At 40.5% G+C, this 14753-nt stretch overlaps 1 protein-coding gene and 1 long non-coding RNA gene across 28 annotated transcripts in view; both read left to right on the top strand.

Moving 5' to 3' along the window:
• NRCAM (neuronal cell adhesion molecule) overlaps positions 1-9458 on the top strand; it is a 252691-nt gene extending 243233 nt beyond the window's left edge. For all 27 annotated transcript variants that reach the window (XM_070504877.1, XM_044770200.2, XM_044770256.2 and 24 more), the window contains one exon: positions 6943-9458. In XM_070504877.1, coding sequence (XP_070360978.1) covers positions 6943-7180 — 238 coding nt within the window. In that variant the 3' untranslated portion in view covers positions 7181-9458. The remainder of the gene's footprint in view (positions 1-6942) is intronic.
• A 1595-nt stretch (positions 9459-11053) lies between these two features.
• LOC139044789 (uncharacterized) lies at positions 11054-13537 on the top strand. Its single transcript, XR_011501958.1, has 3 exons — positions 11054-11187; positions 12596-12655; positions 13406-13537. It is a non-coding gene; the product is annotated as an uncharacterized lncRNA (long non-coding RNA).
• The last annotated feature ends 1216 nt before the right edge of the window (positions 13538-14753 follow it).

Genomic DNA, 14753 nt, shown 5'->3' on the forward strand with positions numbered 1-14753 from the left:
GCATGAAGATAAAAACAGTTGTCCCACATGTAGCTGCATTGATCTGGGAGATGCCAAGGGGAAATAATGTTCTGACGGGTGTCTTAAACTTGAAACACAGCTCAGTGATTTTTTTTTTTTTACTGAAGCTAAAAGTTCATAAGGACACTCCCACAAGCAAAATCACCTCCCCAATACCCAACCACCCTTTGCTACAAATGCAGCTATGTCCTGTAACTTCCTGACACTGCCTCAGAATTTTTTCCCTATGGTTTCTTTTCTGCTTAAAAAACCATAGACCTTTAGTTTCTTAGATGCCAGAATCCATGAAAATGGTTCCAACTGTTTATTAGAGTCTTTTTTTTTTTTATTAATACATCTAAGTGTCATTCTCCTCCCTAAATCACCAGAGTCCTTCTCTGCTTTGCACCTTCTGGAAGTTTTGAGCTCTGTATTATTTATGCTTTTTCATTCTGAAAATAAATTAATATGCCGATCACACACAGACACACACAAAATTAGGGCTATTGCCTAAATGTAAATTAATTCTGTTTATGATTTGTTCCTCCTCAGCTTGAGGATGAAACGGTTTCTACATGGTGGGCTCTGAGCCAGAGCATATTTCATAGTGCAAAGGGGGATGGAACTTCAATGGCCAAATTTTATTTCTTTTTCATATGCTGTGACCTCGTGCCCTCACTCCATCACCCACCCCCAACCGGTTACCCTCTGGTGGAAGCCTGCAGCTCTCTTTGTTTGTTTCTTTAATTATACAGACAGTAGGATCTGCATCCTTACTAGCGTATAGAAAAATCAGAGAAACAATGCAGCCAAGCATGTGAGTATTGTTTTATTCTTTAGATCCACCCTTTTAAAAACCAGAATGAACTGAGGTCATAGACCATGTGACTCTGGTACTGGAACGCATAGCATCAGTGAAGGCTCCAGCCATGGGAATCTTGTCATTCATGTGAACACGGTCCTGTTGCAAGCATGCTAACCCATGCTCACAGGCTTGAAGGATGTAAAGATATGTCCCATTTGTTATATACTTTAGATTTATGCTGTTCACAAACATAAACCGGTGTGTGAGCAGTGTAAATAATGACGGATTTGTAGAAGGAGTGTTTGGGTCATGAGTGTCAATAAAACTGTAGCATGGTTTGGCCGTGGTAGGGTGGTGACCACAGGAAAATCAGACTGAATAATCACAGATTTTATCCATTGTTGCTGAATTGTACTCAGTAGGCACTTAATGGGTACCTTCTGTGTGCACAACCCTGAAAGAAGTGCTGTTGAAAAAAAAGTGAAGACCCTAAAATTCATTCTTAGAGTAAGAGAAAGAATAGGTTCCAGAGCTTTGTCTGACATCACAAAATTGATTAAGAAGAGAGAAAAATTTTTTTAATGTTAGAATTCTACAGAATTTCTAAAATGTCCACTATCTCTTCTCTTGTTATTTTCCAATGAATTCATTCACCCAGTATTTATTGAGTGCCTACTGTATGCGAGGCTGTGGGGATTTTAAAACTAATAGAATGTTATCTCACTAGTTTATAGTCTAGGGGTGCAGGGAAGTAAAGAATAATCTGAGCATAGTGAAGAGTGCCATGAAAGGGGTACAATCAAGGGAGCAAGGGCAGGGAGCCCACACCAAGAGATGCCATAGAACGAGGGCGGGACAAGAAGTCTTCCCAGAGGAAGTAATGCCAGGTCTGAGTTTTGATATTGTGATGTGAACGTTTCTTTCCATTTTTATTCATGGGTATAAGTATCAAAATCTATGTATTATAGCTATGTATACTACTTTATGACTTATTTTGAAATTTTTTTAATCTTTGACATTCTAGGCTAAGAATTAACATCTGACACCTTCTGTCCTTAAAAGTTCTCATAAAAATGTGGGTGAATTTTTTTTAAGCTTTGATACTATGTAGCTAAATAAGTCTGTGACTTTTAAATCATCTTCCGTAACTTCTAAATTCCTCTCGTTTGGGAAACTGCCCTTTCCCACTTAAACTTGACAGAGCAGCTTCCCTGCGGGGTGGGGAGAAGTGGAGTGGAGAGAGGAGGTGTCATGGCAGATGGATGGGCACTTGTACTTGTTGGGCATAGGCCATGTGCTGGCACCTCATTTAATTTTTCTCATTTAACCAGATTCTAATGATTGAAGTACGACACAACATCACACTACTTTTTAAAACCTAGTCTTAAAAAGATCTTGAGCTGCCTTTGAACAGCTTCTCCTGGAAAGACTGAGGGCAGAGCATCCCTCTTCCTTCCTTCTCTTCTTTCAAGTACAGCCGATGTTGCTGTGCGTTCTTTCACCCACAATGGCCGTTAAGCTGGAATGAGTGCTTCCAGGGCGCCCCTTCTTGCCTGGTCATTATTCATAACTGATCTGACTCTGTGTGTAAAAATCCACATGAACCTGCGAGAAAATATCAGAATTAATAAGAGAATTTAGTCATGTTGCTTGGCACAAAATTAATGCAAAAGTCATTTGTGTTTCTATGTACCAGCAAAAAGTTGGAAAATAAGATTTTTAAAATGATTCCCAGTTATGATAGCATAAAAATATGATGTAGGAATAAAGCCACAAAAAGATCTGCCAGCTATTTCAGGGCTCTTAAGTCCTTCTACTGCCCAATTTGTCTATCTCTGAACCAAAACTACACTGTCTTAATCCTGTAGCTTTGAACAAGTCTGGATATCTGCTAGGTCCAATTCCTCCAACTTTGTTATTCTTCTTCAAGAGTTTTTTTAGATATTCCTGGCCCTTTTCATGTACATATACATCTTAGAACCAGTTTGCCAAGATCCACATGAAACTGGCTGTGTTTTTATTGGAAGTAAATTAAATCTAAAGAGCACTATGGAGAAGGTTAACATATTTACTATATTTGAGCCATCCTGTCCATAGTTTTGGTATATTCCTCTATTTTTTAGGTCTTTTTTAATAACTTTGAATAAAAGTTTCATGTTCTTCATAGAGGTCTTACGCATAGTTTTGTTGGATATGTTCTTATATACTTCGTATTTTTATGATATCATAAATGGAGGCATTTTTCAAATTTCATTTTCCAGTTGTTTGAAAGTACATAAATAAAATTGACTTTTATGCTAATATAATTACTATACTATATTATTTAGTCTGTAAAAATATACTATACTAACTCTCTTTTTATTCTAATGTTTGCCTGTAGATTCTTTTGGATTTTTTATATACATAGTCATATCATTTAGGAATAATGACAGTTTCCTTTCTTCTTAGTACATACACCTTCTCTTTATTTTTCTCATCACATTGCTCAGTACTTCCAATGCAGTTTTGATTAGCAGTGATGATAGCAGGCATCCGTACTGTTATTTCTGATGTCAAACAGAAAGCTTTCAACATTTACCGTCAAGGATAACATCTACTCCAGATTGCTTGTAGATACCCTTAATCACATTAATGAAGATACTTCTGTTCCTAATGTATTAAAGTTTTTATTGTAAATGGGTGTTGAATTTTACCATATCCTTTTTTCTAAATCTACTGAGATAATCATAAGATATTTTTCTTTTATTCTGCTAAGATGGTGAATTATATAAATTGATGTTTTAATGCTGAACAAACCTGCATTGCTGGAATAAACCCAATCTGGTCATGATATATTATCTTTTTAGTAGATTGCTAACTTCGATTTGCTTGTGATTTCTTTAGGATTTTCTCGTCTACATTCATGAATGAGATTGGCCTATAATTTTACTTTCTCAAAGTGTTCTTGTTGGTTTTAGATATCAGTGTTGTACTAGACTCATAAAATGATTAAAGGAGTGGTTCCTCTGACATGTCAAACTTCAACATGTCCCCAGCTGAACTGATCACTTCCACCCCAAACATGCTGCACTCCATAGTAAGGGTCATTCATTCCATCCTTCCTGTTGCTCAAACCTAAAATCTTGGTGTCATCTTTTTCTCTAGTATCCCAAATCCAATCCAGCAGAAAATCCTGTTGGTGCTACCTTCAAAACATGGCCATAATTTGACCACTTGTACCACACGCAGTGACCCACTCTAGCCAAAGTCACAGCCATCTCTCTCCTGGATTTCTACAATAGTCTCCCTGACCCCCTAGAGCAGGGGTTGGCAAACATTTTCTGTAAAGGGACTAATGGTAAATATTTTAAACTTTCCAGGCCACATACTCTCTGCTTCAGCTCTACAATTCTCCTGTTGTAGTGCAGAAGCAGCCACAGACAATTGTAATAAGTGGGCATGGCCCAATTTTGCTGTAGTTTACCAGTCCCTGTCACCTAGGGTAGGCTATTCTCAGCACTGATGACAGTAATCCTTTTAAAATGCAAGTCACATCATGTCACTTATCCACTGAAAACCCTCCAATGGCTTCCCATCTCACTCAGAGTTAAAGACGGAACCCTTGCGATGTCCTACGACGCCCTGATCTAGCCCTGTCACCTCTCTTACTTTAACTCTTCCTAGAATATACCAGGCTTGCGCTCACCTCAGGGAATTTGCACTGCTTGCTACTCCTGCTGGAATCACTCTCCCTCCAGCTCTCCACCTGGCCAGCTGAACTCTCCTAAGTCTTTGACCAGATGTCACTTCTTAATGAGGCCTTCCCTGGACATCCTGTTTCGATGTCAACCTTCTATCCCCTCCCCTGGCACCTTCCATCCTCTGAACTCAGCTCTGTTATTTTACACAGCACTGATCACCTTCCAACATACTGTATAACTATTTTTTAAAATATATTGTTTGTCTATTGTCTATATTTTCCTTAGTAGAAGTAACTCATTGAAGTCAGAGTTTTAGTCTATTTTGTTTGCTAATGTATGACTAGAAAATTTTCTGTCTTAGAGGAGGCACTCAATAAATATTTATTAGCTAGCCGAATGGATGGATGGATGGATGGCTGGATGGCTGGATGGCTGGCTGGATGGATGGATGGATGGCTGGCTGGATGGATGGATGGATGGATGGCTGGCTGGCTGGATGGATGGATGGCTGGCTGGCTGGATGGATGGCTGGCTGGCTGGATGGATGGATGGATGGATGGATGGATGGCTGGCTGGCTGGATGGATGGATGGCTGGATGGATGGCTGGCTGGATGGATGGATGGATAGATGGATGGATGGATGGATGGATGGATCCAAGAAATGCCATAGACTAGAATTTCTTAGTGTATTCCTTGGAACACTAGTTCTACAAAGCAGAATTAAGACTAATAGTTGTAATCCAGGTGAGAATTCCATTGAAGAGTTCGATAATGAGCCGAATTTTAAGTGTCTTGCCAAGTCATGAGCAATATTTCACAGGAAGTATTCAAGCGAAGCCTAGAAGTTCATGATTAAATCCAAAAGATATGCAAGGTGTTCTTGCAACAGGTTGGAGATGGGATGCTATGTCCCCCAAAGTGCCCCAAATACAGACCACCCCAAGGTCCTGTGATACCTCTCCGGGTATTTATTAGCAGTAGTGATATTATCATTTAATATCACTTTGTGACAGGAACTTGTATATTGTTGAAACAGGTAATTTTCAATAATATATGCCAGTGTCACATTAAACTAGTATCATTTTCCAGTCTTGAGATTTTGTTCTTAGAGAAAAATTGAAGACTCTAGTAGAAATTATTGACAAAAGAGCGAGAATATTTGTGCATCTTGAAATATTCCTGTCTTGTCCAGAAAAAAAGCCACTCTCAGAAACAGAGGGATCAATAAAATCCTAGCACAAATTGCTAGGTGCCATCCTGCTGCTAATGTGACCTCTTTTTTACATTAAGCCTTTTTATTTTTTACTAATACAGTTTATGTTTCCTCTTTTGTCTTGCATTTTTGTTCTTTGAAAGAAAAACTATTGTCGTTGCCTTTTTTCTATATTTTTCTTTTTTAAAAGCAGATGTTACCTGTTAAGGAATAGGTCAACGTGCATGCCTAGTTATAGGACCATATGAGTGGATGTTCAGAAACAGAATGATTACTCTTCCACTTCCAGATATTGTGCTTAGGGATTCAACAGAGAGATAAGCCAAAAGAAATTGAGTTCTATAAAATTTTATTAAATTGCGCTCCTCAGAGTCCCATCCATGTGATAAGCTGCATAACACAATTGAGAGTAGGGGGGAGTGGGGTAAAGATGAGGGCAGGAAGTGTGTGTTTTCAGATTTTTGGAATCACTCAGGCTCTTTAGAATATTTTGACATGCCATCACTATTACAAATGTAGTGCTTCGAAGTTAAATTGTGTCTCTTTCCAAATTAATAAGTTTTACCCCTTAACCAAAATTCTTACAGAAAAAAAATATTGTATACCATCAGTATAAGGATTTTGCTTTTCTTCTTAGGCTATTTTCATTTGTTTCTTCTGCATCCTTTTAATGGAATTTGTAGGTCTCTTGAAAGGTAAGGTTAAAGTTTACGAGTCTGGCCTGCACTCAATAACAAAATTATTTGAAATGCAGGATTTTGCTTCTCCTTCTTGCTCAGGAAAAAAAAAAATCCATATTTCACACTTAACCAAAATCATTCTCCATTCATATCCAAGGAATCAGAGAGATTATGTAGTTTAACATACTAACTTCTCTATGTGCCATAGTGTTTTTACCCCCTTTTGAATTAAAAATTGTGATGATTTTTAACTTTTCTCTATTCTTTCCTTTTTTAATGCTTGTGATTATTTCTGAATTGCTTCCAAATCAGGAGCCAGAATCTGTCATATATTGACATGCCCAATAAGAAGCCATCCGCCTGCCGAAGACTTCACGATTAAGCCATCTCTGCACCTGATTTCCATTCCAACCACATCCCAGTCATTAGTCAACCTGATGATTAGATTGGCTAGAGAAGCTCTGGACTCCATATGCTTCATCATAATTTGCATGCATGATCTTTAAGAACAAAACATTTTACCTAAATACCAGTCTTGACGAAAATGTTGTCTCTTTTTTCCAGTGATGCAGAAGACCACAAGCCTTTGAAAAAAGGCAGTCGAACACCTTCAGACAGGACTGTGAAAAAAGAAGATAGCGATGATAGCCTAGTTGACTATGGAGAGGGGGTGAACGGCCAGTTCAATGAGGACGGCTCCTTTATTGGACAATACAGTGGTAAGAAAGAGAAAGAACCGGCTGAAGGAAACGAAAGCTCAGAGGCACCTTCTCCTGTCAACGCCATGAATTCCTTTGTTTAATTTGTAAGCTCTTTGCCAATATCCCATTTCTCTAGAATGGTTATCTTAAGCACTTGTCTGTCAGCCTTCTCATACTATAAAGATAGAGGCAGAAGTTTATGTTCTGCTGTATGTTAATATTATGAGAACAGTTAGGGCAAGAACATAACTCAGTCGAATGATGTTAATGTGAACTGCAGTGCAAAGTGCATACTTTTTCCTTCAAAATAGGTATTCTTGACTTCCTCAGAACTGATCAAAATAATACAACATCATCAACAGATCGTGTTAGTTCCTTTTCAGGATACAGTTCAATATGATGCATGAAAATGCTACACATTTAAAGGACATACCTGTGTCTGTTATTAAAACATCGTTTGATACTTTGTTTATACTCTCCTCAGCTGAACCCCTAAATATGAATTCCGTTTTCATTGTCGAGAGTGTTCCTGTAGTATTCTCTAGAACTTCAATGTCTTTGTGGACATTGTTGTGAAATTGGTGACTCTATGTCTAGCTGTCGTTAGTCTTTTTGGGAGACTGTTAGGAAAATATGTACAATATATACTTGCTAAATGAGTTAATTATGACAGTTGCATTTGCTGATGCTTACTGAGACTGTCACCTGCTCTCTGCTCCTGTTACTCAGTAGCCTTCCTAATCTTCCAGGTATTACAGCAGCACAGTGTTCTACTGTGGACATCATCTCTGTGTTCAGTCGTTTTTAGGCATAAACAATGTGGATTGCAATGCATTTTGGCATGTGAGCCATACTGAAAGAATCAAAAACAGATCACTCCAATTAAGTTTCAAAAATTATTCCGGAAAGCACAGGGCCAGACACATGTGGTGCCTTCAGAGAATAAGCATTCCATGACATCCTGCCTTCTGTAGCAGTCGGTACGGTTACTCAGAGTCCTCGCTTACTGTCATTGTCTAAAAGTAACTTTTAAAAAGCAGAGATAATGAAAATTGCCATGCTGAAAAAAGGAGATGTGAAAATAAATGAGACAATTTATTTTAAGGAGCATTTTCCTCCTAGGTATCAAAGAAAAGCTTCATCACCAATTGGAGCACATGATGATTTCATGGTCTTTTATGGTTTCTGTTAAAACAAGTCACATTCAGTAAGAAAGATGTCAACTTGGTAGAAGTTATTTTAAAAAAACAAGTTATTCCAAAACTAAAAGCTTATAACAGCATGCCAACAAGAATATATTATTCTCTAAGTCTTGACCTATGTGGCAGCTTTTGAAACACTCTACAGCATTAAACGGTGTGTATGCAAATTGCTATGGACACATTTCAGAATCTAAGAAATCTGACAAGTGCTAACAAGGCCAACTGTCAAAGGGATTACATCTGCAGTTTTGAAAATAAACATATACGTTCTGCCATATTCATAAGCAATCTCTATCAAATGGTTTACCTCCAAATATGAAATTCTCTAACAACCTATGGTTGAAGGAATGCTCAGTTTCATTTGCCAATAAATTGGTTTCTCATAACTTGCATCAAGTTTAATTTTAAGTAAAGCTTTTTATATGTAGATATTTTGTTGAATTTGTAAATACACTTAAAGTGTAGATGCTATATGCTAATAGGTGTTACAGACAAATAAACATGCAAACAATGTTTATGTTGTTCTGTATAAGAAGTTAGCAAATTACTACAGTTTGTGGGATTGGTAAGCATTTACTTAAATGCCTTTTGGGTTTTTATTTTCCCTGTTTGCTGTGAAACTGAAATAATGAACTCTTCTACCTATGGACGGCAGGTTTCTAGATGAATCTTCAGAGCTTTGCCTGTGGGGCTCAGGAGGCCTAGCACCTGGCATCTTTGAGGGATGTAGGCAAAGCAAAGGTTGAAGGAATCCCAGGTAAAGATGGCCCTAAAGAGTTTCATGTCTCCAACAGTCGCTTTTCACAGATCAGCCTTTCTAATGGAAATACAAAGAGACAAAGCAAGTTTGCCTTGGCATCAGAGAGCACAAAGAAAAAAGGTCCTTTAAATTTGCCAATGTTTGGGAAAAACAATTAAAAGTACCGTTTTTACTCTTCCGTGACAGTAGATGCTAAATTTATCTGTGCATGAGGGGGTCACTTCTGTAATAGTGCAACAGATTTTGTATTAAAAATCAAATGTGGTTTTAAAAGTCCCTCTCTCTTTTGTACTATATCATGTTCCTAGTGGAGTGTGAATGTCCAAGTAATGGTTTCTGTAACAGTACAGGCGGATGTGACTGGATTTCCATCAAAAAGTAACTATTAAACAGTCTTGATCTCTTTGTGATCTTTAACTTTTTCAGACGTATATTTCTTAATGTTTTAAAATACAAATTTTGATTCTTGCTTTTACTAGGCTATTATATGCAGAGAAAATTAAGCACAAACCCATACATAATATAAAACAGAGCTAATAAAATGGGAGCAAACAATTTTCATAAAAAGCAGGAGTAGATATTACCAGCCTTTTGAGAAAGAGTCTGAGACATCAGGTGCCACTCTTCTGCCTGCCTGGACCTCCACCCTCCCCAGCAAGGGCCACTCGGATGCCTTCACCTCCCCCGCTGGATGAGACAGTTTGGCATTTACGAGCATTACGGAGATGTCATCCATGCCCCTTCTCTCCAGCCCTGTTCTTCTCCTTGTCTCAAAGCTGTCTAGCTCTGCACACAGCCAAGGCCTGGCTTGCCCCTCTGTTCTACCACCTGCCCTCATTCACCTGGTCCCAGCTTTCCACCCACGCGAACTTCTGCTGGCACAGAGTTTCGCCTCCCTACACAGTTAATTTGAATAACAACATATGATACAAGTCAACTGTAAAATGCTACGTAGACCGTGGTGTCTCTACCATGGACAGCATTCCCTTCAGAACGCAAATCCAGACCTCCGCTCCACGCTCCGGGCCGGAGTCACAGTCCATACCCCCAGGCTGTGGGGCTGGCAAGTTGTAAGCCTGACCACAAACAGCATCGGTCCACTGATGGCCCCTTTTTCAGATGGTTTGTAATGCCTCTGGTTTACTTTTAATGGCTGGTTTTGGAAATGGCTTGTGGAGGCAAGTGAAAGAAATAAAAAGAACTGAGGATTCGTCTCACCCGAACTAAGCAAGTTTCTCCCTTTCGTGAGATTTTTCTACAAATTACCACCAGAGGGCTCCCGTGCTCTATTCGACGCGAAAGAAACTGCGGGAAATCGAAGGCTCTGGAGAGCAGTGCGGAAACCCTAGATAATCAGACTGTGGGGCAATGGTGCAGACGATGATTGCCTGCTGCCAAATGGGATTTGCAACTTTCTCTGATGAGGCCACAACCGCCAGGGAGTAAGTTTGTGTCACCGTGAGCCGCGTTAATCTTCCTCTTACTGGTTGTGGCCGGCGGCTGGGTGGCTGCTCAGCAGCAGAGAAGGAGAACTGTGTCTCCTGGCTCCCACTCAGCACCCATCACCCATCATCAGTGGGGGTGAGGGTGGGGCATGTCCTTATGGTGGTTTCCCCCCCTCCTCCAGAGCATGCCATCTTGTCTGCCACCAATGGTTTGATGTTTTCTGATTGGATAGCACAAAAAGCACAGTTTAAGCACAGACAAGCTCTATTTTTTACATTAAAAAAAGCAGGAGAGGGAGAGAATACTACCAGAGTATTTATATTAAACAAACAAATTATTCCCAGGTTGAAGTAGAAAGAGACCAGGATTTACGTTGCAGATCTGCCGTCAGCTAGCTGTGTGACCGTGTATAAGGGAACCCCCCCAATCTCCCACCTCTCCAAACCTTCGTTTCTTCAACTTGAAAATGACAGAAAGATGGTTTCTAATATCCCTTTCTTCATAAATCCTGTGATTCCCAATAATCCCCTCACAAAAGTTTTTTGAGCACCTACGACAGCCAGATATTTTGCTAAGTGGGGAGGGTACAAGATGAGCAAAACCAGAGATGTGGTTCCCGCTCGCATGGTGCCTGGAGTCTGATGTGAGAAGACAGACGTTCATTGAATAACCACCTAAATGGCTGTGTAATTCCAAACAGGTAAGCAGTGTGAAGGGGAGGCACACTGTTCCATGAGAACAAATTGTAGAGAAGGCTGGGCGGTGTGGAGTGTCAGGAAGGCTTCCCGGAGGAAGTGTGAACTGAGAGCCAAGGGACCAGTAGGACCCAGGAGGAGAAGGCAGGACCAAGCTGCTGCACGGCCAAGGCCAGTGTGCCTGGAGCAGACGCAGGGGCCAGGCCCTGTGGGTCCTGAGGACCACAGGACAGGTTTTTTAATTTATCCAAGGAGCAGTGGAAGGTGGGGAGTAATTGAAGGGGTTGAGGTAAAGGGTTATATGACCAGATTTGTGTTTGAGGAGGAGGCAGAACTCACAGGATTTAGTGTGGAGAATGGGCTGGAGGGGAGCCAGACAGAGAATCATAAGAAGCCACTGGGGAGCTACACAGTTTAGCCACGAGATGGTAGAGGTTGGCTCCAGATCATACCACTGGAGATGGAGAGAAGTGGGTGGATTCTAAAGATATTTAGGAAGCAAACTCATGGGAGTAATAAACTGGATATGGAAGGTTGAGGGAAAGGGAGGTATCAAAGATGGCTCTTAGATTTCTGACTTGTCTAACCAGACGTGAGGCTCGCTTAGGTGGGAACATCAGGAAAGAACCAGAATTGGGGGTAAGGTATGAGTTCAATAAATGAGTTAGTAAATGAGGAGTTTGAAATGCCTCTGAGACATCTCAGTGGAAATGACTAGTAGGAACTGGATATGTGGGCATAATGCTCAAAAGAAAATTCTAAGATGAGTAGTAATGAAGCCATGAGGCATGGATGAGATTGCCTAGGGAGAAAATATAGACAGGAGGGCTGAAGATTGCACCCTATTAAGAAACTCCCGTATATAATTGACGGGAAGAGGTAAATGGCCTCTACAGGAGACCAGTAAATAGGAGCCAGGGAAGGTGGGAAGACATAAAGAGACTATGTTGTCTTGGAAGCCAGTAAAACATAATGCTGAAAAATCAAGCAAAATGAGGATTGGAAAATATTTTTTGGATTTGAAGACATGGAGGTCATTTGAGACCTAAATAAAAGCTGTTGGGTAGAGTGTGGTAACAGATTGAGTGAGTTGACGAGTGAGTCGAGGGTGAGGAAATGGAGAGGATGAGATTTGTCATTACCCACATGGCCAATCCATCCGTCCCTGGGCTCAGTTCCTTGACGTCTCTACCTCTGTGATAAGATAATCTAAGCACCCCACTCTCTGCCCACAACCTCTCCTCCAACCCACTGTGTGCTCTCCTTTCTCTCAACCCTTAGCTTGTTCTTTCTCTCCATCCCTTTCCAGCATGGATTTTATTCTCCATTCTTTTTGAAACACTCCTGCTTGACCCCAAAGTCCTTTGCTCTTCTGTCATTTCTAAATACCTGTGGACGTATCATGTTACTCAGGATCAAGTCTGCTGTCTGCTTTCTCCTGCTTGCCCCTAGGAGCCGAGAGACAGAATAGAGGTGAGTATCATAAAATCATAAATATCTTCAAATGGTTCAAGTCTCCACACTGCCCAGTAGACCTGCTTATTCTAGTCAGGTGAACTTATATTCTCACACTCAGCAATGACTATTTCAGATCTTTTCTCTGCCTTCCTCTTTCAACCACCCAGCCTCACAAATCACTGTCTACAAAATGACCTTACATCACAATTCGTTTAAGAAAAGAAAAAGAAAAACCAGAGATAGGAATTCTCTCATCTTCCTGCTAGCAAACCAAAATGCCTGCCTCCATGTGCTCCCATCCTCTGCCTCCTGTTAAAATACAGGAACCATCCTTCCTCCCTGCTAGGACCAGTCCTTCACCCTGGGTCTGGGAACCTCTCTCATCCATGGGGGAGTCTCACCCACCAGTTATCCCTTCTTCTGCTCCACTGGACTGTCTGTTGACATTTAAACACACTCAAAGTCTCTCCCTTCTAAAACAGACAGACTTTTGAAACCATCGATTGCCGACCTGTACACCCCCTCCAGTTGTCATCTTCTCTCCTCCACTTCATGGTCAAAAGGTTGAAAAAGTTATACCAGGAAAAGTAAATGAGGATAATCAGAGAGACTACTAGTTGCCAGACAGTGCGTTCTTTGTTCCCTCCATAGCCATAAAACTGCTCCAGTCGCACTTGGTTTGTCCTAGAGACGCTCTTTGTTCAGCTGTGATTATTGGGCTTTTATCTCAGTGAATGACTCAACAGGCTTTTTGTTTTTAATCAGAGGGTCTCAGCCTGTACATTGGAATCACCTGGGGAGCTCCAATTCCCAATGCCTGCCCACCTGCTCCACCGCGTCCCTATTGGGATTGTCTGAGACATAGCCTGGCCTCAGGATTGTTTAAAGCTTCCCAAGGATTCAACTGAGACTGAAACCCATGTAAGGGAGCGCCAGGTTCCGACACTCTTGGATGTGCACTTAAAGTATTTAATGAACAGTATTTTGAATACATTTCTTCATACAGGTTGATCTCAAGTTCTCTTGTATTCCTTTCATTTAAAAAAAAATGTATCTAGGAAAATGAACCCCACACCGCTGACGGGACTATTAAATGGTACAGCCACTTTGGAAAACAATTTGGCAGTTTCTTAAAATGTTATATATAAATTTACCATATGACCCAGAAATTCCATTCTTAGATATGTACCCAAAATAAATTAAAAAATGTGTCCACACAAAGGCTTGTACACGAATGTTCAAAGAAGCATCAATCATAAGAGCCAAAAAATAACCCAAATGTCCGTGAACTGATGAATGGATAAACAAAATATGATCTATCCATACAATTAAACAGTGTATCCATGCAATTAAATGGAATACTATTTGGTAATTTTTTAAAAAGTGTTAATACGTGCTACAATACAGAGGATCCTCAATAACATTATGCTAAATTTAAGAAGCCAGACACAAAAGACCACATATTGCACGATTCCATTTACTTGTCCAGAAAAGCAAACCTATAAAGACAGAAAGCAGGTGAGTGGTTGTCTGGGACCTGGTGTGGAAACAAGGATTAACTGTAATTTGGCAGGAAGGATCTTACTGGAGCGATGGAAATGTTCTAAAACGGGACTGTGTTGATGATTACACAACTTGGTAAATTTACTAAAAATCATTGAATTGTATATTTAAAACAAGTGAATTTGTGATATGTAAGTTGTACCTCAATAAAGCTGTCAAGATAAACCATCCCCAGGCTTACATGTGTCTGAGAAGGGATCAGGGCTGTGTATGAATGAGGCTTCTGATGAGTCCAACACCATGTTATAGGCCACTTCACCTCCCTGTCCTCCTGTTTTCTCAAGGAGACGCCGCAAGACCCGTGGTTCTCAAAGTGTGGTGCCCGGAACAGCAGCATCAGCACTACTTGTTAGAAATGCCAGTTCTTGGCCCACCTCACATCTACTGAATCAGGAAGTCTGTGGGTGGAGACCAGCATCCGTGCCTTAGCAAGCGCTCTGGGTAATTCTGGTGCACACTAACGAGTGAGAAACACTGCGCGCTCATCTACATGCCAGCCTCTCCCCTCTCCCACCTGTAGGAATAGGAGTGAGTGATCTGTTGAGATTAA

This window comes from Equus asinus, chromosome 1 (genome assembly GCF_041296235.1).
Source record: "Equus asinus isolate D_3611 breed Donkey chromosome 1, EquAss-T2T_v2, whole genome shotgun sequence".
Classification (NCBI taxonomy): domain Eukaryota; kingdom Metazoa; phylum Chordata; class Mammalia; order Perissodactyla; family Equidae; genus Equus; species Equus asinus.